The 25,947-nt window shown below is 64.1% G+C and overlaps 1 protein-coding gene across 3 annotated transcripts in view; it reads left to right on the top strand.

The window, feature by feature from the left end:
- Positions 1-268: 268 nt before the first annotated feature.
- Wnt7b (Wnt family member 7B) overlaps positions 269-25,947 on the top strand; it is a 43,905-nt gene continuing 18,226 nt past the window's right edge. Inside the window, exons 1-2 of one of the 3 annotated variants that reach the window (XM_047551078.1) lie at positions 269-793; positions 21,886-22,112. In XM_047551078.1, coding sequence (XP_047407034.1) covers positions 723-793; positions 21,886-22,112 — 298 coding nt within the window. In that variant the 5' untranslated portion in view covers positions 269-722. Of the gene's footprint in view, positions 794-4,771; positions 5,179-6,453; positions 6,679-21,885; positions 22,113-25,947 lie in introns of those variants that run through there. The other 2 variants (XM_047551077.1, XM_047551079.1) reach the window with 2 other exon arrangements.

Here is a 25,947-nt window from a genome sequence, read left to right as displayed (position 1 = left end):
CAGGACCTGCGCAGGCCTTTCCTTGGCCCCCATTCCCACCCCCACGCCCGCGGGGGCAGAGCAGCGCAGGTGTTTCTTCCGAGCCGCACCCTCCCCTCCCTCCCCCCCACCGGTCCTGCGAGGGCGATCGGAAGGGAGCTGGCCTGGGGAGGGGGGCGCGGGGGTAGACACGTTTGTGTGTCACGGGGGAGGGAGGAGAAAAGGGAGGGGAGAGCCCGGGAGTGAGAGAGAGAGCGCGCGGCGAGCGAGGAGGGCGGGCGGGAGGCGGATCCTCCTACCTGGGGCGCGCTCGCTCGCTCGCGGCTCCCTCTGCCCGGCCGCGAGTCACCTGGGGAGGCCGACAAGTGCGGACACATTGGCCGCCGCGGCGCTCGGCGAGGCGCGCACGGCCTCAGGCGGCTGAGCCCAGTGGAGGCAGCGCTCGCCCGCCTGCCGCGCCCGGGCCCGGCCCGCGCTAGCAGGACCCCACAGTCGCTCAGCGGGGCTCCGAAGTCGCAGTCCCCGGCCCGGGTCACTCCCCCGTGTGCACGCGGCGGCTGCGGCGACCTGGGCTAACCATGGTGGCAACGCGCGCCGAGTGCCCGCGCGTCGCCGGCCGCCCAAGCCGCAGCGCCGGCTGAGCGCGGTCCGCCCACAGCCCCCTGGCCCCTGCCCGTCCCCCGCCGGGCCCGCGCGTCCCCTCCGGCCGCAGTTGTCTATGGCGCAGCCCCCCTCCCTGGATCATGCACAGAAACTTTCGCAAGTGGATTTTCTACGTGTTTCTCTGCTTTGGCGTCCTCTACGTGAAGCTCGGGTGAGTGTCCCTGTGGGCGGGGAGCGACAGCCCAGGGCGGAGGCAGCCGGAGGAGCCTCCTCCGGGGGTCCCTGCGGGGACGCGGGGACCTGAGCCGGTATGGCGGCTACGGGGACCGCGGGGCTGGCCGGAGTCAGAACCTCACCCCAGCCCCGCAGAGAGGCAGCAACGCCCCCTGAGCGACGGGCGCTCCCGCGGGCCACCGAGCCCGGGGCAGGAGAGCGGGGCGCGCGGGCGGCCGCCTCCGGGCTCGCGGGTAGCGGCGAGCGTGCCCGGCGCGTACTTTCACCTGTTTGGGCTCCAGGCCCCGGGGGTGGGACACGCCTTCCCTCCCCCGGGCTGCGCCGGGCGCCGAGCCCGGGCCGAGCGCTCGCCGGCTGGAGGGCGCGCCGGGGCGGGGGGCGGGGGGCGTCGGGCGGCCGGGAGGCCGGGGCGGGCGGGGGGCGCGCACCCGCCCGCGAGCGCGCAGGCCCGGTACCCGGCGCGGCCCTCCGTCTCTATCCATCACCCGGACGTGTTGAAATTACCTTGACAACTCGTCCGGCTGGCTCAGGATGGGCCGCGGGGCCCGCCCGGCCGCCTCGGGCTCCGTCCGGGGCCCGCGCCCCCGCCCGCCCGGGGCCCAGGGCCCGGCCCCCTCTCGCCGCGCTCCCCCTGGCGCGGCCCGGCGGGCGGGCGGGCGGGCGCCCGGCGGGCCGCGCTCCCTGCTCGCTGCGGTAGCTGCTCCGAGTCGTATTTCCACATTCCTGAAGCCAGCCGAGTCCTTACCTGTTGAACCGCGATCTCCTTTAGACGGAATCTGTCTCGGCCTCCCTCGATTGTGGGTGGGGGGACGGGGTGACCCAGAGGGAGTGCGGTGCACCTCGCGGGGTCGCCCACCGCCTGGCGCGGGCCGCGCGCCTCTCGCACCTGCCGGCACCCGCGCCCCGCGCTCCTACTGTGCGCCACCGGTCCGAGAGCCCCTTCTGAGCGGAGGGAAAGGGCGGCTAGCAGACGCGTCGGAGCGGCGGGTTCCGGCACTTGGAAGACTGCTCTTCCCAGGCGGGAGGTAGAAACACGACCTGAGAATCATCTCTTCCATCAAACTTCCATCCCTTCTCTCCTCCGCCATTTTACAGATGGAGAAACTGAGGCCAGAGCGGGCAGAGACCAAAGCTGGCGGCTTCAGAGGCAGGGCTGGAAGCCCCCGTCCTGCCTCGGCCCTGCAGGCCTGGGCGGGCGTGTCTGTGGTTGCTGGTGGCTCTGTTTATTGTAGGTCCGTGGGTAGGCTGTGTCCCTGGGTGTTTGTTTATGGAGGTGAGGGGTGCCAGCGTTGGGCCTGTTCGCTGGGGGTGGGGCAGACAGGCCACTGTCTTCCGGACTTTGCCGGCCCCTGCAGTGATCCTCCTGGGCCCACGGAGGGATCAGCAGCCCTTAGTGAGGCCCTGTCCCTGCTGCCTGGCTCTCAATACTCAGGCCTTTCCTTCCCGCTGCTGGCAGCCCTAGAGGTCAGAGCTTTTGCTCTCCCGGTGTCCAGGATTAGGAAACTGAGCACAGGAGGCCAAGGCATTACCCACCAGGATCAGTGGCAGAACTGGGACTGGATGGGTTCTGGTCCCTGCCACCTACCCGCTCATCCTAACATTAGTTCCTCAACAGGAATCCTCAGAAAGCAGCCCCTCCCCACTAGCTGGAGAGCTGTGTGGCCCCCGATCCCAAGCAGAAGGAGCTAAGGGCCAGGGCCAGCTTGGGCCACCCTCTGGCTCCTGGACTTGGAGGTCTGCATGACCTTCCTCTGTAAGTGAGCTTTAGCCCCTCTGGACAGCTCAGAGCAAGTCCACCATCGATGACTTGCCTCCCTGTGACCCAGCCTGAAATCCACTTTTCTTCTGGGGCTATGTAAAGAGGGAGGCAATGGCCAAGTGTCCCTCTGGGTGGCCCTGGGTCTGCCCAGAGCCCTGGAGAAGGAATTCCTCTCCCTGGTCAGTCCCCCTAAAACACATACTTCCCCCACTTCTGGATTTCTGAAATGTGGTCTCCAAACCCTCTGTAAAATGACAACCAGAAAGCCAGACAGCCCTGGGATCTGTTAAAGGCGGGGAAGATGGGGACCTAGCTAGCCCCTCCCCAGAGGCTCCAGCCCTGCTTTCTTTGCAAGTTATCTTGGCTTCTCTAGGTGAATAGGAGGGGGAAGCTGGCCCACATGTGACCTAAGGGGTAACTGACAAGCGCTCAGTGGGTGAGGAGGTTTGGAGTGGGATCCACTGTCGTGAGTTTGTCCTCCCTCACTCCTGGCCAGTGCCTTGGGTGGTGGCTCTTTACCCAAGAAGCCTTCCCTCTGAAAAAAATGTGCTGATGGTAGCAGCTCCTTTGGTGCCACTAAGGGGTTAGTCCCAGGGCCTTTGCCCTGGTGGCGATGGGGGCGTGTGTCCCAATAAACTCCTGTGGCACTGGTAAAGCCTTTCTTATGGTTATTGACCATGACAGTCCAGGGTGGAGGCAGCTGAGAAGTCCTCCAGGGGGTGCCTGAAGGGCCCTGAGGGGGTACAGTATGGCAGCAAGCACCGCTGGTCCCCACCATGGGGACTCCTTCAAATGATGTATTCCAGGATTTTGGAATCCCAGGAGTTGGAATTTTAGGATCATTAAAGTTCTAACCCCAAATTGGAGATGGTCATTGAGGGGTGTTCCGCGAGCTCAGCCCCCAGCCCACCCCGGGTGCCGCATGCCTCTGCACGTGCACAGGGAGCCTCCCGCACCCTACTGCACAGACGTTCATGGCACATATGCCCCTCAGCTGTGTACCTCGAGTGTGCAACCCCTGGGGGCTCCCACAGCAGTGGAACTAGAACTCGGGCCTCCTAACCCCAGAACAGATGTGTCTTGGATTCTGAGCAATTTCAAAACATGGTGACTTCGGGGTCTGCCCCAGGGTCCTTTTTGAATTGAATAACCTAGAGTCTGGACCAACTACAACCAAGGTCACTGAACTTCAGGGTCAGCCCTACCTAGGCCCGATCTTGCCTTTGTGATTGGCTATAGCAGAGGGGCTGGAGGAGCTGGGACCAAGAGGGATGAAATCAGAGAAGGTTCCTTTCTCCTGGATGTGGGGGATGAGTCTCCATGCCAGGCCAAGAAGCCAGGACACCCACTGGCCAGATGGCCCAGAGCTCCCCTTTGCTGCTGTCTTCCCTGCTTTGCGACTCCCTGCAGCTGACAGGGTTTCCATCCCTCTAGGGGGATGGTTCTGAAACAGTCAGGTTTGGCAGACAATAGGAGGTGGGACCCTAAATCTGTGTTCTAGGCTTTAGAAAGCTTACTGGAAGAAGAAGAATTGTTTTGAAAAGTATGTCCTTGTGGTCTACTCCACCCCACACGTCACAAGCAAATCCTCAAAGGAGAGCAAAAAACGTGGGGTGGGGGAGCCAGAATTGAGGGCCCCAGTGTGAGGAGAGCAGCACCTGTCAGGGCCAACCGCTGGCAGTCCCCCCCCCCCCCGCCCCCCAGGCGCACCCGCAGGGCTGTGAAGGCACCAGACTCCGGCACCAGAGCAGGCTGACCTGGCCGCAACCTGTGCTCCCCAGCCCAGCCTCCTACCTGGTGGCCATCGGGAGAGCGGGTAGCACACACAGCGCATCTGTGCGCTCACACCTGCGCCCTCCAGACCGCCCACGCTCTCGCAGGCACATGTAGGCACATGCATGCACACACGAACACACGTTGCTGAGCACAGCCCCCAAGCGACGCACACGCCTCCGCGCAGGTTACCCTGAGGTGCCTTCCCCCAGGTGCGCCGCGCAGAGCCAGGCCAGAGCTGCGTGGCTCACTGAAGGTGGGGTGAGGTGTCCAGACCAGGGCGACTGGGGCAAACCCTGGGGGCGGCTCCCGCCGCACGCTCGGGTCAGCCTCCCCTTTAAAAAAACCCGCCCGCGGAGGAGGCGGATATAGGGGCGGCCCATCCAATGGCAGCTGCGCGCCTCAGGAGACTTGGAGATGTGAGCCAGAGCGAGCGACAGAGCCGGTTCGCACCGACAGACCGACGGAGGGCCAGACAGCCGCAAGGCGAGCCGGCCGCTCCGGGCCTGACCCACCCCCGCCCCCCGCACTCCAGCACCAGCGCCCGCCGCCGCCCCAGATCCCGCGCAATGCGCGGCCCTGGCGGTGGGGCACGGGCTACCACTGCCCCTGGGCCCGCAAGCCCCAGCCCCTAGCGCCCAGCGCCGCCGCCCTGTATCTGGGAGGGCCTCGGGGACCCCGGTCTTAGCTGGCGCAGGAGCCCTGCCGGTGCGGCCTGTTCAGCCCCGCCAGGCGCGCCGGCCCACCATGCTCCTGCTGTCGCCGCGCAGCGCGCTCCTCTCCGTCTATTGCCCGCAGATCTTTCTCCTCCTGTCCAGCGGCAGCTACCTGTGAGTGCCGCGGGCGACGAGCGGGGTGGGTGAGTGGGGACCCCCTGGCCTCCAGCATTGGAGCGGGGCGGGTAGGGGACACAGGGCGGGGCACCAGGCGCCCCACGAGCACGGAAACCCGGGGACTTTGGGTGGCCTTGCCGGTCTAAGCCGCCGAGGTAGAGCACCTGGGGAACAGCTGAGGCAGTGCGAAGTCCCAGAGTTGGGGTCAGAGAAAAGGTGGCTGGGAGCAGTACCACGGAACAGAATAGGCTGCGCGCACCGGCACGGGGCTGGGTACAGCCGGCTTGCGCGGAGACTCCCTGCGCGTCCCAGACGGATCCTGGAACAGCGGGGACCCTCTGTCCATATTAATCCACGCGGCACATATGGTCACGCCACACTAGGGAGAGGTGCACGCACGAGCCGCTTCCCAGCGCACACATCAGTACACACGTGCACGCGATACCCACCAGTCAGCGCCCAGGTTGCACGCTGAAGTCATGTCCCTTCTCGCGCCTTCCAGCGGCGCTGGGCGGCCTGACCCCTGCCCCGGTCGGCGCCTCACCTGGGGGCACTGAGGGCGAGCAGCGTGCTTGGGCGGCTGCGGAGCACCACCCAGGTATCAGGGCTCAGGGAGCAAGCGCGTGTGTGTGCGTCGGGTCGGGCAGCGCCCACCAGGCTACGGGAAGCTCAGGGTAGGGCCCAGTCCGGCCCAGCGAGCCGAGGGGGCGCGTCCGCGCAGCGGTGGCTTCGCCCGATTCCTAATGGGACGCATATGCTCTGGCCTCCGATTTAAAAAGAAGTTTGATTTATGGAACCGCCGTTTGGGGGAATTTAAGCTGGATGCTACTGATTAAACCTCAGAGCCAGCTCTCCCTCCCCCTCCTCCCCTCCCCCGCCCCCTCCTTTACACGCGGGCCACGTCCGGGGTCGCTTAACGCGGCCAGAGGGGGCAGCCGCCGCCTTCCCGCTCCCTACGCCACCCCCTTCCCCCGCGCGGCCACAGTCCTAATAAATCGCCGCACCCCCACCCCCTTTTAATAAAGACGCAGCCAATTTCTCCTCCAGCTCCTAGGAAATTACTATCCTACCAGTTTTCCTTCTATAAATAGTCGCGCATCTTGAAACAAAAGTTCGCAACCGCAGCCAGATGCTGCGAGGCCCGTGGTTTCCCCGGCTGTGGGACATAATTACAAGGTCCGGGCAGAGAGAGCGCTCCAGGCCCGGCGGGCAGCCCCGGCAGCGGAGGCATCAGCTGGGGTGGGGTGGGGGGTAGCAGGCCGCCCTGGGCAGGGCTCAGGGCCCGGTAGGCACCGCCTGATCAGTGAGGACCCAGGCTAAGTGCCGGGCCAGAAGGTCCTGCTTCTGGTGTCCCTCCCGGGAAAAGGAACAACCAAGGGGGCCCTGGATCGGCCTCTGGAGTCTGCGAAACCTCCCCTCCCCGGAACTCTGGCAGCTCAGTGTAGGCCGTGCTAGCTACTCTGCCTGAGAAATCATTTTTGGAGCCGGCTGGCTGAGGTTTGGTGTTCCTGGGGAGGTGTCCAGGGGTGGAAGCCAGGGGCCTTCCGGGGCTGATTTGGAGCAAGGGACTCAGAAGCTGGTGGGAGCGAGATGGGAGGGCTCCAGGGAGGGGCTCTCTGGCAGGTGGTGTCTGGGATACCTCCAGCGCCCAGCTTTCCTGCGGGGAGGCTCCCCACCTTCCCGCCTGTGGGACGCTGTCTGTATGTACACACGCTCTCCCTGACTGCACCGCATGCTTTGTGGGCAGGCATTCTTTTAAGGGAACAGCTTTGCAAATGTTCCCGGGCCAGTGCTGGGGTGAGCAGGAGCGGAGGGGCTCAGGAGGGCAGCCTAGGTGCCTGCCGCGCCCCCCGCAGCTCCTGGCCCAGCCGGTGGGCCTGGTCTTCAGCTGTAGGGGGAGAGTGCTAATGGGGCTTGGTGTCTCCGGGCTTTGCCCTGCCCTGCTGGTGGGTGCAGGGCTGGCCCTGTGTGTGAGATGCCTAGGTGGGAGCAGGGTCTGAGCAGGCATGCGCAGTGCGGAGACCTTGTTTCATGGGTTTGGGGGAGGCAGCCTGGGCACAGGGCTGTGGGAACGGTGAGAGAGGGAGGGGGTTGGTATAAGCCTGTCTCAGTGCTGCGGATGCCCTCGGGGGTCAGCCTGTGGGATCTGAGGATGCCGGGGCTAGGAGGGGCCCTGGGTGGAGGCTTCGTTCTGCTCCAGAGAACTTTCCAGAAGGCATCCCTTTGCTCGATGGCAAATACTGGTGGACAGTTGATCCTGCCCCTTTCATCTGGGCTGCCCCCCAGCTCCCTGGGCTGGGCTGTGGTCCGCACACAGTGAATCCCAGACGCATGCCTGGGCCCCTGCCACTGATCGGGTTGGACGGGTGTGCTGGCCTGGAAGGGCCCTGAGCCCCACCGGATGCTGAGTGTGGCCCAGCTGTGTGAGGCAGCTCCGGCAGCCCTAGCCGCCTCCATGCCTGTCAGAGTAGGCGCTCGAGGGCCAGTGGGGTCCAGCGAGAGCCACGGGAATGCAGGTGGGGGCCACAGGCCCCAAGGAAGCCTTGCGGTTCTGGGTCAGCTGGCGTGGGAGCCTGGGGTAGGCCTGGCACGGGGGTGAGGCTGGGCCCCTATCCTGGGCAGGTCCCTTGCAGTCTTGGCCTCCCTCTTCCAGATGTGGGGGTTGGTTGTGACACTCCCCCAGGTCTTCCGGTACAGCCTCTCATGGTGACTGCCCGCTCTGGGCCGCCAAGTGAGTCATGGTGACAGGGCGGTTACTCACCGACCACCTGGCTGTGGGGGGTGGGGGGCGCTGGCCACTGCCCGCTAAGGCCGAACCTCTTCCTGGCTCCCACTGTGGTGGTATTGGTGGTGTCCACTGAAGTCCCAGAGGCCCTGTGGGCATGACCCTCATGGGGTAGGGTGCTGAGTCAGACCCACTCCCATGGCGTCACAGCCTGTGGGGGGCAGGATGGAGCTCCAGGCTCCAGAATGGACAGGTCACCCTAAGAGAGGAGCAGCTCAAAGCCTGGAGGGTGGCACTGTCCAGGTGTGGAGGCTCTCTGGACCTCAGTCTCCTTTTTAATCACAGTGCTGGAGATCCCTCCACCTCAGGCTCGGGTCAGGCCCAGGTGCCCTCAGGAGTCAAAGCATGGGATACTCTGTAGCGTGGTGGCACATGGAGGTGGAAACCCCTGAACTCTTAAGACCCAGAACCTTCCAGACGAATGGAGCATCACTAACCCACCAAACTCCACCACGCCCATGGCATTCTGGCAGTGGTCTCCGCCCACCCAGAGGCCCGCTCTGCCTCCTGGGGCTGCGGTTGTGAGTGAACCTGTGGAGGACAGACCCTTTTCTAACCTGGTTTCCCAGCAGGGACGTGCAGGTGACCAGATCTGGGTTTTCATTCCTGCTTCACCTCTTACTGCTGCTGGGTGTTCTGACCTTCTGTCTCCTCTGTGCAGCAAGGATCGGGTGGCACAACCTCACAGGGCGACCCTGAGCTCCCAGGGGAAAAGCTCAACCTGGTACCTGGGGCCGTTTGCAGGCATGAGGAGCAGGGAGGCAGGGAGGCCGTGAGGCTGGCCATCACAGCACAGGGAGCCCAAGGGCTTTGTTCAGGAGGGAGGTGAACTCAGGGGCCTCTTGGAGACATCACCTAGACAGGGTTTTGAAGGGTGGATAGGAGTTGGCCAGACTAAATAAGAGTGTGAGAGAGACCCCTTGTGGGGCTCACAGCATCTTACCAAGGGAGGCAGATTCAGTGTTGAGGTCCAGAGGAGGCCCTTTCCTGAGGTCCCCCAGCTCACCGAGGTCACCCAGGTTCCTCACCTGTCCCCTTTGAAGGGACATTCTCCCTGGGGTAGTCCAGCCAAGAGAGGACCTGGGTGTGGGCCCTAGGCGGCCCAGTCAGGCCTCAGAGACCCAGTGGGGGCTGGGTAGGTGACCCAGGACGGGAAGTGACTTTTGAGGTACCACCTGTACACACTTTCCTGGATCCTCTGGGGACTCTGCACAGAGGCCTAGCAAGTCACGCTTCCTGCCCTGCCCCTCCGCCCCTTGTCCCCTGAGCCTCTTGCTAGGGTCAAGGGCCAGGGTCTCACTGATGCGGACGCTGGGGGCCAGAGCTCCCGTGAGATCTGCCCAGCACTCTGGCATCCTACCCTCTGGACAGTCCTGAGGGTAGAGGGGAGTGGCCGGGTGGAAGTCTCCATTCCGAAGGCCCAGAGACCATCCTCCTCAGGGTCAGGGGTGTGACCAGAGAGGGCTCCTGTGCAGCCTGGGGCCAGTGCCTAGGCTCTCGGGCCCCTCCTTGCCTCCTGGGCAGATGGAGGGCTACCAGGGGCTCCCTAGAGGCCTCCATTTTTCGTGGCCCTGGGTCCAGCTCAGATAGGGCTCAGCTCCCCTCACAAGGGGACAGGAGGCGGGCGCCCTCCCTTGTCAGATGAAACCCCGGCCCAGGGCTCCCTCAGCCTGATGAAAGGGTCATTGTGTGGCGCAGGCCGCCCGCTGGCCAAGGACAAAACCGCCGTTTGTCCTCCCTCCTTGGCGCGGGGCTGGGGGCCTCCCCTCAGGCTGGCCGGTGGGGTGGGGGTGGGCACAGGTGCGCTCCCTCCTCCCTTTCCTTCCCTGCCTTCCTGCTCGGCCTGCCCAGGCCCCACCCCCGGCCTGCCCCCCACCCAGGGCACCCTGGCCTCTGTGGACCCTGTGCTCTGGGCCAGGCTGGCTGCTGCCGGGAGGCAGTGAGCGCTCTGGCCCTGGAGGCATCCAAGCAGACGGACGCAGGAGGCGTGGGGCCAGGGTGCTGGAAGGGCTGTGCTGGGCAGGAAAGCCAGCACTCACGGGCCATCACCCAGCCTCAGCGGCAGAGTGGCGGAGTGGGGCTGGCACCCCCGGCCGCTGAAGCAGGTGGCTGCCCAGCTACTGGGGGTGCCCCATGGCCAGGGCTGTGGGTGCGAATGGAAGACCCTAAAACTGTGCAGCCCCCAAGTGTGTGCAGACGGTGACTCTGAAGTGGGAACGGGGCCGGGCAAACGTGGCCTTGCCTAGCAGGTGGCTCTCGGGGTGTCATCTGTGGTCCAGAGGAGCCAGAGTCCACGTCCCCTGGGAGTCCTGTCGCACAGCTGCCGAGGCGGCCCTCACTTTCCAGAGCAGCACCCCAGGCCACCTTCGCTCCCGCCTTCTCTGTGCTTGAGGCCCTGCCAGCAGCCCCTAGGGGAAGGGCTCCTGGCCGTGGGGACAGTGGCAGGTGTGCACCCTCCCTGCAGCAGACCCAGGTGCTGAGGGCTCCGAATTAAGACTGCAGCCCCAAGAGTCCCCAGTGCCGACCCAGTAGAAAGCCTTTGAATGGGACCCTCTGGGAGACCCGCTGCCCGGGTGGGGGCAGGGACCCTGCTTCTGGAGGACGCTGGCTCCCGGGCGGCTCCCGGGCGGCTGTCTCCGGGGCCTGGACTGTGCATGTCGTTTGGGGTCTGCTGTGGAATCTCTCTCCTCCCTGGCTGCCAGCAAAGGGGATCTAGGTCAGGGCCGCCCACTGCCGTAGGCGAGAAGGTGACGGGTCAAGGTCACAGTGCCAGGTGCCTCACAGAACAAGGTGGCTGAGTCCAGACTTGCACCTGGGTCTGTCTGGCTCTCAGGGCATCTGCGCATGCAGTTTCCAGCCTCCGGCAAACCCTGTAGCCCTTCCGCTGGCCATGACACTGTACATGGACTGAGAACCCAAACGGTCGGCTGGTTGGAATTCTCTGTTGACCAAGGGTCACTGAGCCCCAAGCAAGGGCTCTCTGAAGTCTGAGAGTGCCTCTTAGTCCAGCTCTAGGACCAGAGGTGAAGCTTACCTGGTGGGTAGTGGGAGGAGAGGCTTCCTGTCCAGGGCCTTTCTCCCTCGACCCTGACCCGGGATCTCAGAGACTGCAGGAGTAGGTAGCCCTGCTGGCCAGCTGGTGACCTCCGTGAGGCCAGCATGTGTGTGGCTGTGGGGAGCCCAGGCCCTCAGTCTTGAGGGCTTGTTCCTCTTCTCTGGGGGGTGGGTCTACGTCCTGTCCCAGGCCCCCGCCCCGCCGGCTCTTACAACCACCACGTCCTGCAGTCCACTGCTGGCACGTGAGACGGGCCAGGTGGGGTCCGGAAGGACATCCCAAGCCATCCTCACCACTTACACGGGCTGTGGTAAGCCCTCCCAAGGAAGAGGGGCCCTGGACGCCCCCCGTGTGCCGCCCGGCAGGCCCTGTGGAGTGGGGTCGAGGGGGAGCTGGGCTGGGGCTGGATGACTCCCAGTTCCCGGCTCAGGTCTCCCCAGGGTGAAGTCCCCTGGTGAGGAGCACCGGGATTGTCCAGGTGCTGCCGACACCCCCGAGGAATCTGCCCGTCACACATCCTCTCCGCCTCCCAGCCCCAGGCCGGGCGGTGTGGAGGGCGACCTGCACCATGGACCCAGGCCCTGTCACTGCCCCAGCAGGTGGACTTCCTCACCCTGGTGGCGCTGCCCAGGGGTGGAACCAGGTCAGGCCTGCTCCGCCTCCCGGGTGGCCTTCCCGAGCCTCAGCCTGTGCGGAGAGCGGAGGCGCGTTGGGTGGCCCCAGCAGGGAGGACACTGGGGTGGTGGGCCAGCGCCCAGGCTGGCTGGGCAGGCTGGTGGCATAGAGAGGGCGCTGGGCCAGGACCTGCCCTCCAGCCACACTCTAGGCCTGCAGAGCTTAGTGCGCAGGGGGCAGGGTGTGGCGGCCCTGGGGAGGCCAGGCGGGCCGCTATCCAGCAGCATCCAGAGAGGGGCTCTGGGCTGAGGGCAGGAGACCACCCGAGGGCCTGTCCTCTTTCTCAGAACCTGCCCTCTGGGCTGCGTGACCAAGTGGACTGTGCACTAGGCTGCAGCTCCTGGTAATCGGGAGGGACACCTGACGTCCGCCCCGCACTCCTGTGTTTCCTCTCTAGCCTCTTCAGGAGCCAGCAGTGTGTGGGATGATGACCCTACCGTTAGGGGCGTCCTGCCTGTGGTCTAGCCCGTGCCTGAGGAGCAGCTTCGGAGGGGAGGCTGCCTCCCTCAGCTTCTTACTTTCTGAACTCATGACTGATTGTGGACTCAGAACTGGCCCCTGTGGGGCTGCTGTGTGCCTTGGATAAGACGCTATCCCTCTCTGAGTCTCCTTTTGAAATGGGAACGATGAACTTTCGGCCAGGCTGCAGAGAGGGCAGTGAGCTCTCCATCTCCCAAGGCAGCCAAGCTGAGGAACTGGTTGGGGAGACCGTGGAGGCCCCAGAGGGAGAAGCCGAGGCCAGTGGGTTGCTTCAAAGGCCAGGTGAGTGGTAGGAGCTGGCCCGGGCTGCCCAGCTGTGGTGGACGCTGAGGGGTGGGCTGGCGAGGCCCAGCTCACACAGCTGCAGGTGCTGTGCCCCAGGAGGGCCTTACCCACTCTGGGTCCTACTGTGGAAGGAGGACCCCCAGGACCGCGGCCTAAGGCCGCTGCCTTGAAGTCTGCAGAACCAGAGGGTCACTGTCCACCATGGGCGGCTCAGCCCCCACACTAGCTGCTCAAAGCCTTCCATGGCCAGGAAGTCTGAGGTGCTGGCCCAGCCACCAAGCTGGCCACAGGCCAGTCGGGCCTGCCAGCTCCCTCCCACCTGTCCACCTGCCCGCCTGCCTGTCGGTCTGTCCTGAGGTTTGGGGTTGGCACCCTGGCTGCCCAGGCCTGCGAGGCCAAGGCTGGAGCTGAGGACCCTCAGTGCTGCTTGGGCCTCAGCTGGCTGGGTGACCTCTGTGCACCTCTTGTGTCCCCATCTGTGCCTTGGGAAACCTAGAGAAGGGGACGATCTCTGAATGCAGACCTGGCGGCCACCCCAGAAACCCAACACAGATGACCACCTGGGGTGTGGGACGGAGGAGAGACCCAGGCAGGCTTCCTGGGGAGGAGGCCCCAGCCAGATGGGCGAGGATCTGGTCCCGTGGGGCCAGAACCCAGGTGCCACGATGTGGCCCGCCTGCCAGTAGAGGTCTGGAAGTCTCTGAGGTCAGAGGTCAGCGTCCTGCGGTTCTGGGGTTACCATGACTGGGCGGGGCTCCAGCTTCACAGGTTTAGCAGCTGTGGGGCCGATGGCCCTCCTGCTCCCTGTGCCCGGAGCCTGGGCTCCTTGTGCTGTCCCTGTTAGTGGCCTGCCCAGCAGCCCAGTCCTGCCCAGGGACCCCTGCTCGATGCCTGCTTTCCACTAGGCCGCCTGGTTTCTCTCCAGGCTGGGGTCCCAGGATGCCAGGCCAGGAATGCCAGCTATGCGGGGAGGTGGGAGGGCAGCCGCCTCGGGGGCGCGAGGGAGCAGGTGGACGCTCCGCTCTCTTCCCCAGGAACACGGCGGGCAGCGCGCAGAGCGGAGCAGTGGCCTGGAAAGATGGCGGAAGGCAGGACCTGTGCTGCAGGGGTGCCTGCAGGAGGCCTCGCCAGCAGCCAGGGCCCTGCTTCCCAGGGGCCAGCGAGGCCAGCGAGGCCAGCGAGGCCCCGCCCCAGACAAGACAGGCCTCCTTAGGGTCTAGCCTCAGGTACCCCCAACGTAGATGGCAAACAGCCTGGGTGGGGTGTGGAGGGCAGAAGGTGACCCTGGGGTGTCAGCCTCTGGCCACCAAGCCCTGCCTGCCTCTCAGCCCTGCGGGCAAGGCCACCCTGAAGAGAGCTGTGGAAAGGGTGGACAGGGGATCATCCCATGCAGCCCACAGTGGACACTACCAGGAGGGTGGGCCTTTGGCCCTGCGTTGGGGCTTGGGAGGGGACAGCTCAGAATGGCCAGGTGCTGGCTCTGGCCAGGCCCACAGCCTGCCTCTGACATCTCCCCAGGGCCTCCTCTGGGCCAGGGCCTTCCTGTCCAGGCCAGGAGAGGGAGGGCTGCTTGTCCCCTATTTTCGGATGAGAAAACTGAGACCCGAGCAGCCCTGGGGAGTTGGCCTGAGGCCTGCTGCAGGCCGTCTTCCTCACTGAGCGGGGGTGGTGGAGCCCCCGCAGAGGGAGGGGGAAGAGTGGGGTCAAGGAGGACCAGAGGAAGGACAGTGCCTGCAGGGAGCTGGTCGTGTCCAGCACTAACCACTTCTGTTCCGTCCTTCCCTGCTCTACCCCATGTATGTGGCTGTGGGGACCCTGCTGGCCCCCAGCTCCACATGGGGACGTGACCTAGCCAGCTTCCTCCAGCCAAGAGCCATAGCGAGTGGAGGGTAGCCAGGCATTCTGGGCCAGGTGAGGGCCGATCTGTGTCCTGGGTGTTTGGCCAACCTGCAGCCCAAGGTGGGCTGCTCCTGGGGTCTGCTCAGTGACCCCGGGCCTGCAAGACCTTCCTATCCCCATTTGACAAGCAGGAGCACTGAGGCCTCACTAGCTCCTTCTCATGGTACCAAACTGGCTCCAGAGACAGACAAGAGCCCCGAAACCCATCGGTGTCTGGAGAAGCTCCGGCCACCCCTGCCCACCTGTGGGAGAGGCTGGCGGGAGCGGCTTGGGTGGGTGTGCGGGCCAAGCACCACCCTCCCGGGTATTTGCCCAGTTACTTCCTGGATGAGTGGACCCAGGCCCGCCTCCCTGGCTGATCATAGATAATTAGAACATTCTTCAAATATTTTGCCGGAGGATGCCCAAGAAGGAAGAATTACAAAGTGCCCCGGGCCAGGAGTGTGGGCTGGAGGAGCCGGGGCAGCTGGGCAGCCAGGGGGCCGGCCCAGGGCCTGCAGGGAGGCCCAAGCCTATCCCCACCTCCCAGGGAGCTCCAGAGCTTCACCACGTGGAGGGGGCTCGAGTCCAAGTCCAGCTTAGGGCCTGACCAGGTGTGGGGCAATACTGGGGACCCCTGCCCTGGGGAGTCTGCAGGCTTTGGGAGGCAGATTCTGCCCCAGATGGCCTTGGACAAGTTGGAGGGTTCAAGCATAGGCCTGAAATCAGGGTGGGGACCCAGCGGGAGAGGTCTGTGGGGAGGGGCAGGTGGAGGGCAGGTGGAGGGCAGGTGTTTCAAGGAGGGACAGTAGGCCAAGGGGCAGAGCTGGGATCCTGGTGCCATGGGGTCCAGGGGCATAGGCGGGGCCAACTTCCTGGCTGACAGTCCTGCCCTGGCCGGACTGGCCACTCTGGAGTGGCCCATGGTGGGGCCTGGGGGCCTCAGGCAGGCGGGTCTCAGCAGAGGGGTTGGCAGGGGCAGGGCAGGTGGGTGGGTGGCGACTCTGGGTAGGCCCTTGGTATCCTGGTGACATTCCCAAGGGGGATGTCTGCTGCTGCGGAAGGGAGGCATGTGCTCCCAAGTCCCTCTCAGCCCGTGGATCTGGCAGGAGGGGTCTAGCACGTTTAGGCCCAGGTGGGCTCAGTTGGGTTCTGGAAGGTACTTGGATCCTGCCTGGTCCTTGCCTGGGAATGTCCCCAGTGTTCTGTGGTTTGCTGGTGTCCAGATTGCTTCAGTCCTAGGAACCTGCGGGTGCGGGTGGGCTGCAATAGGAGTCTCTGGGCCCCAGCTGCGAGTGGGGCTCAGTCGGGGGAGCAGGTGCCAGCTGGGGTGAAAGGTCACTCCCGCAGTGGGCCTCTTTGCCCTCCCTGGGGTTGTGATCTGTGGGTCTGTTTGGGGGAATTTGTAGGAGAAAAGGGACACTGAAGTGGAGGTGCCCAGCACCTGTGGACCCCTGGGGACAGGAGGCCACACCCATGGCCATAGTCGGAGGCCTTGTGGCTTAGGGATGACTGGAGGCTTCCTCTGGGCAGAGTGTCCAGTGCCAAGTGCAGCTGGTGATTCTCCACCTCTGGACATGGGGAGTCACACGTGTCCTGCTGCTGGCCGGGCACCCTGCAAAAGGTCCTTCGGGTGGCTTCACCCCATCACCCAGGCCTGTCCCTGGAGGAGCGCAGCTCACGTGGACGGTGACTTGGCCACATGTGAAATGGGGACAAAAGCTGGTTCTCCTCAACTGCTGGTACAGGCTGCCGGGAACCGGGTGTCGCGACTGCCCACAGCCCACACCCCTGCCTGCGGCTCTGGCCCCACCACCTCCTCCTGCCGGTGCACGACAGGGGAACCTGGGCCGCTGTCGGCAGTGGGGCCTCCCCTCCCGGGCCCCTGAGCTCTCTGCCAGCTGCTTCGCTTGCTCCGTGGTCCTTCATTTGTTCACTCCCACACATGGCACAGGGGACATAGTGGGGTCCCCGGCCCTGGGAGGAAGTCATGGGCAGGGCCCATCGGGAAGGGTCTGCATCTCGGGTTGCTGTGGGTCTCCCCCCAGGCGGCTTGATGCATGGTGGGCTTTCCACTCCGGGAGCTCCTGGGGAAGCCCAGCCCCACTCAGCCAGCCCCAGAAGCACCTCCTGCCCCGGGGACCACAGGGGAGACTGGCTCTCCAGGTGGGCAAGGGGTCACACCCTGCCCACCCGCCTCTGTCCTTGGCATGGGTGTGTCACAGGCAGGGCTGGTGACAAAACCCTGGCTGGCCCCCGCAGGAGGCATGGGCCCCAGCTCTGCCTGAGCTGCTGGGCAGGCCACTGAGCCTCTCTGGACCTCCTTGTTCCGGGGTCGGCGATGGTTGTTACTGTTGAGATCTCAGCCTCCCAGCTCTGACGTAGGCACCTGTGGGTGCTGGATGGCTCCCACCAGGGGAAACCCAGCACGAGAAGATCTAGGTCAGATTCCTACCTGTGCACGGAAAGCCGGGCCAGGACCCCGGTGCCTTGGAGGGGCTCCTCCCGAAGGAAGCAGGGGTGTCCTGCACAGACCAGGGCAGGGGGGAGGCTGAGGTGGGTCCACCCCATGCTCCTCAGGACACTGGGGGGAACGACCCTGAGGGGTTGCCTGTACCCTGCTGGCAGGCGCGTGGGTGGTGTAACCACAAGTGTCTGCAGATGCCGGTCAGAGGCAGGGGTGCTCCAGGGGTGGACCCATGTGGGGGTGCAGGGCTGCTGCGGGCTCCCACCGGCTTCAGGACTGGGCGTCTGGTCCTCAGAGGGGGCCGGGAACTGGTGTCCGGGGTGTGCCAGTCGGTAAGAGTCCTCAGTCTCAGGCCTGGAGGGCCCAACAGGCCACAGGGCCACACTTGACAGCAGCCAGCCACCTGCTCCTGCCAACAGCTCTGCTGTGTGTCTAGCTGCTGCCACTCATTTCACAGAGGAGGAAACCGAGGCACAGAGAGGTTGGGAAATGTGCCTGAGGCCTCACCAGCTCACTGGGGTCCTAAACCCGACCCCAGCCGGCTGCCACGTGACCTCGTGCCTGGCTCACACTGCAGCAAGACACTTGGCTCTTGGTCACTTCTGCTTCCTCTGCTGCTGGGCAGTGATGGAGGGGCCCCCACCCCAAGACTCTCCTCCTAGCGGCAGCCCCTCTGGGGGCCAGAAAGCTCTCCCTATTATCCGGGCCAGCCCCTCTTGACCCAGTGTCCACCCCAAAGCCAGTGCCAGGACTTTTCAGGAAGTGCATCTCGGCAGGCCCGTCACTGGCCTCTGGTCTGAGACTGGGGTCTTGTCACAGTCACAGGGGACAAGCAGGAAGCTTCCATTTGCGAGGCTGGACCCCTTCTGCAAACTCCTTCCAGGGTCGGCTGAGGCCAGGGTGAGGGAAGTGTCCAGACTTGCAGCAGGGTCCACTCCTCCTGGCATCTTGCCTGTGTCCTGAGGCCCTTGAGGTGCGTGAGGGGACAAGCCAGGAGCACCCATTTCCACAGAAAACGCCAGTGAAACGCGAGGGCCCTGCCAGCTCTCTGTGCTCACAAGCCCTCGGCCTCCCTGTCCCCCGCCCCAGGCATCCGGGAGGCAGCTGTGGGATGGAGAAAGGGAGGGTTTTCCTGTCTTGAGGTGGAAGCTGGACCCGCCCGTGGGGCGCTTACCAGGGTGCCCGGGGTGCTGCGGGCATGTCCTCACCCCACCGCCGGTGATCCAGGACGTAACCTGCGTCTGCCTCCCGCCTCCCACTCTGGCCTCCTGCCTGCCTACTTTCTACTCCAGTCCCCACCCAAGTGCTCGCTCACCAGGGCCCCATCTGCAGCTCCCTCCCCGCAAGGCATGGGCCTTGGCTGGCCAGGCCTGGACAGTCATTGGGCAGGTGTGGGGAGGGCCTCGACTGCCACCAGACCTCAAAGGCCAGCGATGGGAGCTGTCCAGGGACCTGGAATGAATGAGTGAATGACTACAAGATTTCAGGGTGATTCAAACTGCATTTTGAGGGGAAAAAAAGCCGGCCTGACCTTCTACGGGCTTCTTCTGGGATTCACCTGCTCTGTGGCTTCCGATCCAGAGTGGCCTCCACCTGAGGTTCGGGAGCAGAACCCCAGCTGGAGCCTGGCCAGTGGACTCCACCAGCTCCCCAGCCTCTCTGAGTGCCACTCTCCACACCTGTAGTGCAGAGACCTCTCAGGGCAAGGATGCAGGGGGCCCAGCAGAGGTGGGAGGACTGAGTATCTCCAGTGGAAATCCCCCACACAGAGGCCAACAACTTTGAAACATTTTCTGAATCATCAACCACCTCTGATTATTTCTGCTCCAATCCCTGCTGACTTCACATCATCCTGAACTCACTCACTGGCTTGCTGGGGACCTCCTGGCTGCCCCACGCGCCCCAGATCAGTACATTTCCACTTCCACTGGATCCAAAGCTACGTTCAGGGGTGTAGGAATCTCGTGTACTGTAATAACTTTTTAAAAATTATAGTTAAAATACACATAAATCACCACTTTAACCATCTTAAGTGCATTTAAGACTTTCACCATGCTATGCAACCATCTGGTTCTATCTGGTTCAGGAATTTTCCATCCCCTCAGATGGAAATTCCACACCTCCTAAGTAGTCACTCTCCTGTCCCTCCTCCCCCACCCTGGCAACTACTCTTCCACTTTGTGTCTGCGACTTGCCTATTCTGGGCATTTGTTGAGCTTCCTCCACATTGTGCCAAGGGCTCCATTCCTTTTTGTGGCTAAATAATATTCCATTGTATGGATATACCACATTCTGTTTACCCACTCATGTGTAATTGAGCATGTGGGTTTTTTCCACTCATTGGCCATTGTGAATAGTGCTACCATGAACATTCACGTAGGAGGCTTTGTTTAGACACCTGTTTCATTCAATTACTTTGGTTCTATGCCAAGAAGAAAAATGTCTGGGTAACTCAATGTTTAACTCTGCCAAACTGCTATGTGCAGAGGCCACCGAGTCTCCCGCTCCCACTGCTGTCTGAGAGGACTCCAGTTTCCCCACGTCCTCGCCAACACTTGTTATTTTCCAGCTTTTCTTTTTAAAATCACGCCCGTCCTAGTGGGTTTAAGGTGGTGGCAGTTCCCTCGTGATAAGCGAGCTGATCGTCCTCGGAGCTTTGCTGTCCGTTTGTGTGTCTTCCAGGAAACCGCTCTTCAAGGCCCCTTTACGAGCGGGGAGTTTGTCTTTGTGCTGTTGAGTTGTGGGCGTGTTTCCAGTAGGATTCTGGGGGATCCATGTGTTCATTTGTGTGAGGCTCGCCCATCCCACAGAGGTTTGGGGACCCACATGGGCCTCTGCTGAGACTGGGATGCATCCTAGGCTGGGCCTGGTCCTCTTCAGCAGCTGGATGTGGATGTAGTAGTAAGGGGTCACAGCTGGCCTCTGGATTCTCGAGATGAGTGTCCCCTGCAGGGCCCTTGGTGCCAGGGCTGAGGCTGGGAGCACAGTGGGACGGTCACTTGGGCCTGAAAGGGAAGCAGAGTCTGCAAGACAGATCACGGGAGGAGGGGCAGCATCCAGGCAGAGGGACCTGCAGACACAGGCAAAGGTGGGTGGTGGGGACAGGGGAGGCTTGTCAGAGGCCAGGTCCAAGGCCTCTCATTCTAAGTGAAGGGCGGTGGGGAGCTGCAGACGGGCTTTGAGTGGGGCAGTGACCTGGTCAGATCTGGATGCCGGTCGTGTAGGTGGTGGGAGCTGCCTGAGGCGGGAGACCAGGGCTGTGGCCATTGCCACGGTCTCCTGCTGCTCCCAGGGCCCCTGGGGGTCCCAAGTCCACTCCGTTTGTCTGAACTGCTACCCCAGCACAGCAGGGACCTGTGACCTGAGCCTAGTGGAAGAACTTTGGGGTGGGGGACATCCTTTAGGTCCAGAACCAGGACCAAGCGGCCCCACCTTAAGGTGGTGGCTGTGCCCGGGGCCTGTTTCCAAGGATCTACAATTACCTCGGCCGAATTCCCCAGATTCCAGCCCGCTCCCAGCCCCACCCGTCCAGATGCCCTTCCTCTACCCAGCCTGGGGCGTGTCTGCCCATTGTGCCCGTGGGAGACCCAGGGGGATCTTGGCCAGATTAGCCGGTGGGGCGGACGGGCGGGGCGAGAGGATTGAGTGTCGCGCTGGGCTGCAGCACGTGCTGGGGGCTCGGGCCACACGGGGACCGTCCAGCTGCCTGGGTGCTCAGCATCCTGGAAAAACACTGCCTGCTTCCCCCAGGAGAACAGGGCAGGCTCTGGGTAGGAGGAGGGCTCCCCCTGTGCGGTCGCCCCACTCCCACACTTGGCCCCCTGAGCAGGCGGGTCTGCTGTTTTGAAGCTGGGTGCTGTTTGGAAAGCAGCCTTCTTGCCTTCTGTTTTGCCATTCTTGAAAACCAAACAGCCGCTGTGGAAAACAGTTTGGCAATTCCCCAGGAAACTAAAGAATCACTACAGAAGCCAGCAACTCCACTCCTAGGTGCCTGCTGGGAAGATCAAAAACGGGCTCAAAAGAAGTCTGCACCAGGGGCCTGGCAGCGCCACTCACCACAGCTGACAGGTGGAAATAACCCGAGTCCCTCTGAGGGGGACAGACAGAGGGGTGTGGCCCCCGTGCCGCGGAATAGTATTCAGCCTCAAAAAAGAATGCAGCAGGCTCATGGGCTGCAGTGAGGATGGAATTTGAAAACAGGGAGCTCAGTGGAAGGAGCCGCCCCCAAAGGCCCGTCGTTAAGAGTCTAGCATGAGAAGCGGCGGGAAGCAGTCCACGGGAAGGGAGAGCAAATCATGGCTCCAGGACAGGGGGACGCTGCTGACGGCGAGCAGTTTCCTCCTGGGGGATGGAATACCCTGTTGCTTGACGGAAGGGCAGAGGCTCACACAGGGAACTGCACACCTTAGGATGGTGGTTTTACATGATGTGACTCTCACCTCATTAAGAAAACCCACATGCGGTTGTGCTGCTGAGACCTCAGCTGGAGAACCAGCTGGCCAGGGGCCTCCTGCCCTGGAGTTGCCAGGAGGTTGATTCCCCGGGCACCCCCAGGGCCAGGATGCTGTATTGCAGCGGACACCCTGCCGGGCCAGCACACAGTAGGTGCTCAGTTCAGAGCAGCTTCATGCTGTGGTCGTCTGAGCCTGTGTGGTGGTGGGGACAGATTTGAGGATGTGGAAACTGAGGCCCAGGCTGCCTTCCCAAGGTCAGCTGCGGGCAGGCCTGGGGCGGTGCCTGGGAGCCGGGCGACGAGCGGGCGAGGCCCGGGGAGTGGAAGCGGGCTGCTTGCAGATGTGCTGATTGGGTCGTCACACGCCAGGCCTCACGGTCTCCCGCCTGCAGGGTCTGGGGACCCGGGGTTCCCGCGTTTCCTGGGACTGCGATTCTGTGGTTCTTGCAACCCTGGAGCGGGAGGGCCCGGGTGTGGGTGCTGGTGGCAGGTGGCCCTCGAGGGCAGGGACCTGCTCTTCACTGCGGTGGTGAAGACTCGCCCGCCAGGCCGACGCGGAAGGGCGGGAGGCGGGAGCCCTGCCGGCCGGGCCTCGCCATCGCTGTCTGCTCTCCTTGCCTCCGCAGAGCACTGTCGTCCGTGGTGGCCCTGGGAGCCAACATCATCTGCAACAAGATTCCTGGCCTGGCCCCGCGGCAGCGCGCCATCTGCCAGAGCCGGCCCGATGCCATCATTGTGATCGGGGAGGGGGCGCAGATGGGCATCAACGAGTGCCAGTACCAGTTCCGCTTTGGGCGCTGGAACTGCTCCGCCCTCGGTGAGAAAACCGTCTTCGGGCAGGAGCTCCGAGTAGGTAAGGAGCCTCCGGGCTCGGGCTCCTGGGGGCGGGGCCGCGGGGCGGGGCGGGGCCGGGGTGCGGACGGCGCAGGCCTCCCGCCGCACTGAAAGCCGGGTTGCTGTTCTGCACGGGCCTCCCTGACCCCTGCCGCGGGCATCCTGTCCCGGAGCCCTTCTCCAGGCCTGGCTTGAGGGGGCACCTCAGGAGGACCCAGCCCTGGCCTGGCCCCCGGAACACACTGGGGCCAGCCTGTGTGAGTGAGGGAGGGTCCTGGCGGTGAGACGTGGACAGGCAGGTGTGGAAGCTGGTGGCCTGGCCTTCTGTGCAGCAGGCAGGGCGAGTCCTGCTGTGCCGGGGACTTGCGCCCTGGGCGGGCGCTTACCTTTCTGTGCTGGGGAAGACAGGGACAATGTCGTCTTCCCTGGGTGAGGTTGTGCCCCGCGAGGGCTGTGGGGACTATCCCGACTCTCTCAGGGAAGGGGCGCCAGGGCGGGCAGAGGGAGCCATGGCCAAGCAGGGTGGTGCTGAGCTGGGGAAAGGGCAGGCGGTCCCCAGAATATGTCACGTGACGGTGACAGACCTGCTGACCGTACTGTCTGCAGTCCCCAAGGCCCTTTCCTGTCCTCATAGCCCTATGGAGGCTTCACAGTGCCCGTTTCTCAGACAGGGAGACTGAGGCCCGAGAGAATGGCTAAGGAAAACTCGACCTCTGTAGCCCGACTGTACTTGAGTCCAGCTGTGTGCCTTGGTCACCTTGCTGGGTGCTGCTCTCAGCTCCGTTGGTAACAGGAACTCCAAGTCAGCGGGCCCTTGTCTGGGTCCTGGGTGCTTCTCCCACTGACTGCATGCAGTTGGTGCTCAAACTGCGGTCGGCTGCATGAGGTGGGGTTAGCAATTTGACCTGCTCTGCGAGGTCAGATGAGGGGAGACGCTCACGGTTTGTGGGCACCCAGCCACTGGGCTCAGCACCTCTTCAAATCCCAGGGGCCTGGGAGCCTGGCCTGCCGAGCAGGGCAGCTGCCAGGACTGAGGCCAGAGCTGGGCCGGCAGGGCTGGGAACCCTGGTGTGGAGCTGGGGTGGCGCAGGGGAAGGCCCCCGGGGCCCCTTTGCGGTGAGCAGCCCGTGGGTGGCACCTGGCACAGCCAGGAGGACGGCACCACCTCCTCCCTAGGGCTCTGCCACCCAAGTGCAGCTCCCTCCAGGTGCCAGCTGGGGAGGTGGGGAGGGCGTCCGCACAGTGCCCGCTGGGCCACGCTGGCAGCCCCCCTTCTGGCCCGGCCTTTGGCCCCCAAGTGCCAGGCTTCAAGGCAGCCGAGAACACCCCCCTCACAGCCAGGGAAGCTGAGCTTGGCCCGGGTGGGAGTCCTGCTGCCTCTTGGTCTGCACCAGGCAGAGCGGGGTGTGGATCCAGGTGCCTGCTGCCCCTGTGGTCGTCCTTGATGCCTCCCTGTGTTGACAGTGGCGTGGACACTATCCTGAGCCTTGGGACTGGGGTGGAGCCTGGACAGCATGTGGCACCTTGGGGCAGAGGGGTGAAGGGCACAGCAGCCACCCAAGCTTCTCCTATGGCCCCAGTGAGTGCATGACTCCTGCAGACTGTCCCTGCGGGAGTGACACTGGCCCCACAGCTGCCACCCCCACGGTGAAGACTGCTGGGTCACCTTTGCCGAGTGGCAAGAGCGGGACCCACAGGAAGGACTGAAGCCAGGGTTTAAAAGGCCTCCCTCGCCTTCAAGGTGGGGCCGTCCCTGTGCCCCTTGCCCCTCCCCTTGCTCCTGAGGGCCCTGACCCCCGTCCCCAGCCATTCTGCCCAGGAGCCTGCCCAAGACGCCCCTCCCACGGTCACGGGCATCGCAGAGACAGCTGTCTTGGCAGAGTGGCTCTTTGGTACCACCGCTGCTCTCCCACCGTCACTCCATGTCCAGGCTGCTGACCATCCCCTCTTCCTTGGCTTGGGTTCTCCAGGCTCCCTGACTCCTTCTTGGCCTCAGCCCTGGCTGAGGAGCATCCCACCTCAGGCACCCGGCTCCTCTCTCCCCTGATTTATTCTTGCCCGTGGCTCCAAGTCCCACTGACCCGTGGGGCCTCTGGCTCTGACTGGGCACCTTGCTGTGCCCAACCCCTTGCCCCCTGACATCGCTCACAGCAGGAACCTGGTGTCACTCCCACTGCCCACCCTACACTCTGCCATGCCATGGCTGGGCCTGCTTTCCTGGTCCATCCCTGGCAGTTATCCCTGTCCCTCCCCGGCATTGGCCTGTCAATCAGGTGTAATGTGTTGCCACCTTCCTCAAATCCTGCAGCAACTCCCTCTTGTCCTAGGGTAAAGTTAGCTTTTGAGCCGAGCCTGCAGTCTGAGTGGCCCCTCCCTTAACTTACCTGGCCCCAGCCCTGTGGCTCCTCTGTACCCCCTGAGCAGGCCAGGTGCCTTCCTTTTGCAGCGTGGCTTGGGAGGCCCTGGCTCTGCTCTGCTTACTCATGACGGATGTCCCCGGAGTCACCCTTTCACTGTCCACTGGCTTGTCCTAACGGCCTGCTGCTTCATGATCCCCACAGCCTCGGGCCTGAGCCAGCTCAGCCCGGGACAGAGCTCCTGGCTGCCCCGTGATGAAGGCCCAGTCTCAGCCAGGGAGGCTCTGGCTGCAGGCCCAGCAGGGCTGAATCCTGCTGTGCACTGTGGCCCCTCCTGACGAGGTACCTTCTCGTCCTGGGGCTCAGCTCCCAGGGTCACGAGCAGCGAGTGGCCAGGTGTAAGGTGGCCCATGTCAGAGGTGCTCTGTGTGCCTGGGCATGGACAGGAGCCAGGCCAGGAGCTGGAGGGCAGCCGGGGCACTTGTGGTGCCAGCTACCCAAGTGGTGCCAATTAATGATTGGCCCCAAGAGGGGAAGGGTCTGGCTGGGGGCACAGCCCCCTCAGGCCTTGCTGTGACCTGGACCAAGCCTCAATCATGAGCGCACACAGGAAACCCTGAAGGGCAAGCCGGCCCTGCGCAAGGCCCACCTTCAGCATGCCGATGGGTTGCTGGTGCGGGCTCACCACCCCATGGACATCTCTGCATGGCCACCTGGCACTGGCCTTGCCCTGGGGCCCTGTGGGTGCCCGTCACCGACCCCTGAGAAGGTCAAGGCCCACACTAGGCCTCCCTCCACTGACGAGGTCTCCCCTCGGCCTGGCAGCCTCCACCTACTGGTGAGCCTTTGGGGACCGTTTCCTCCTGTGAGCTTGTGGCCCAAGCCCCCGCCTCCTGTGTCCCTTCTGTTGACTGGGAATGACTTGGGGAGATGGTATCCCCAGGGCAGCCCTCTTCTGCCGTGTGACGGGGAGGAACACAGAGGGGACGGGACAGTGGGGACACCTGCATTCCAGGGGCATCTGTAAAACTCAGGTCCCCAGGGCTCTAGGGGCAGCGCGGGTGGCTCCCCCAGGGGACTGACTTGGGGAAAGACAGGGAAGGAGGCTCCAGGGCCGCTGGGGGGACACACGCTGTGGCGCGGAGGCCAGGAAGTCGATGGTACAGGACATAGGAGGGCAGCTGGCACCGCTCCTGAGCAGGCCGCCCCGTGGGTGTCCTCCACCCCTCGGAGCCCAGCCCCCGGGACCCTCTAGCCCGGGCCTGGCTGGGACTGCATGCAGCCCCCCGCTCCACCTGCTGCTGGGAACACGGAGTCCCACCCGTCAGGTGCTGGCCGCAGGCGTGACCAGGCACGGGCCCATCCTGCTCCTGTGAGAGGCCGACTTCCATTCCTGCTGGCGCCGCGGCCGAGCTTCGCACAGGGAGGGCTCCCAGGGGGCCCGCTGGAGCCCCAAGCCCACTGGCCTCAGCAGCCAGGCTCCGTGTTGCTGGGCAA

This window comes from Sciurus carolinensis, chromosome 4 (genome assembly GCF_902686445.1).
Source record: "Sciurus carolinensis chromosome 4, mSciCar1.2, whole genome shotgun sequence".
In the NCBI taxonomy this organism is placed as follows: Eukaryota; Metazoa; Chordata; class Mammalia; order Rodentia; family Sciuridae; genus Sciurus; species Sciurus carolinensis.
This window is presented reverse-complemented; position numbering and strand designations above follow the sequence as displayed.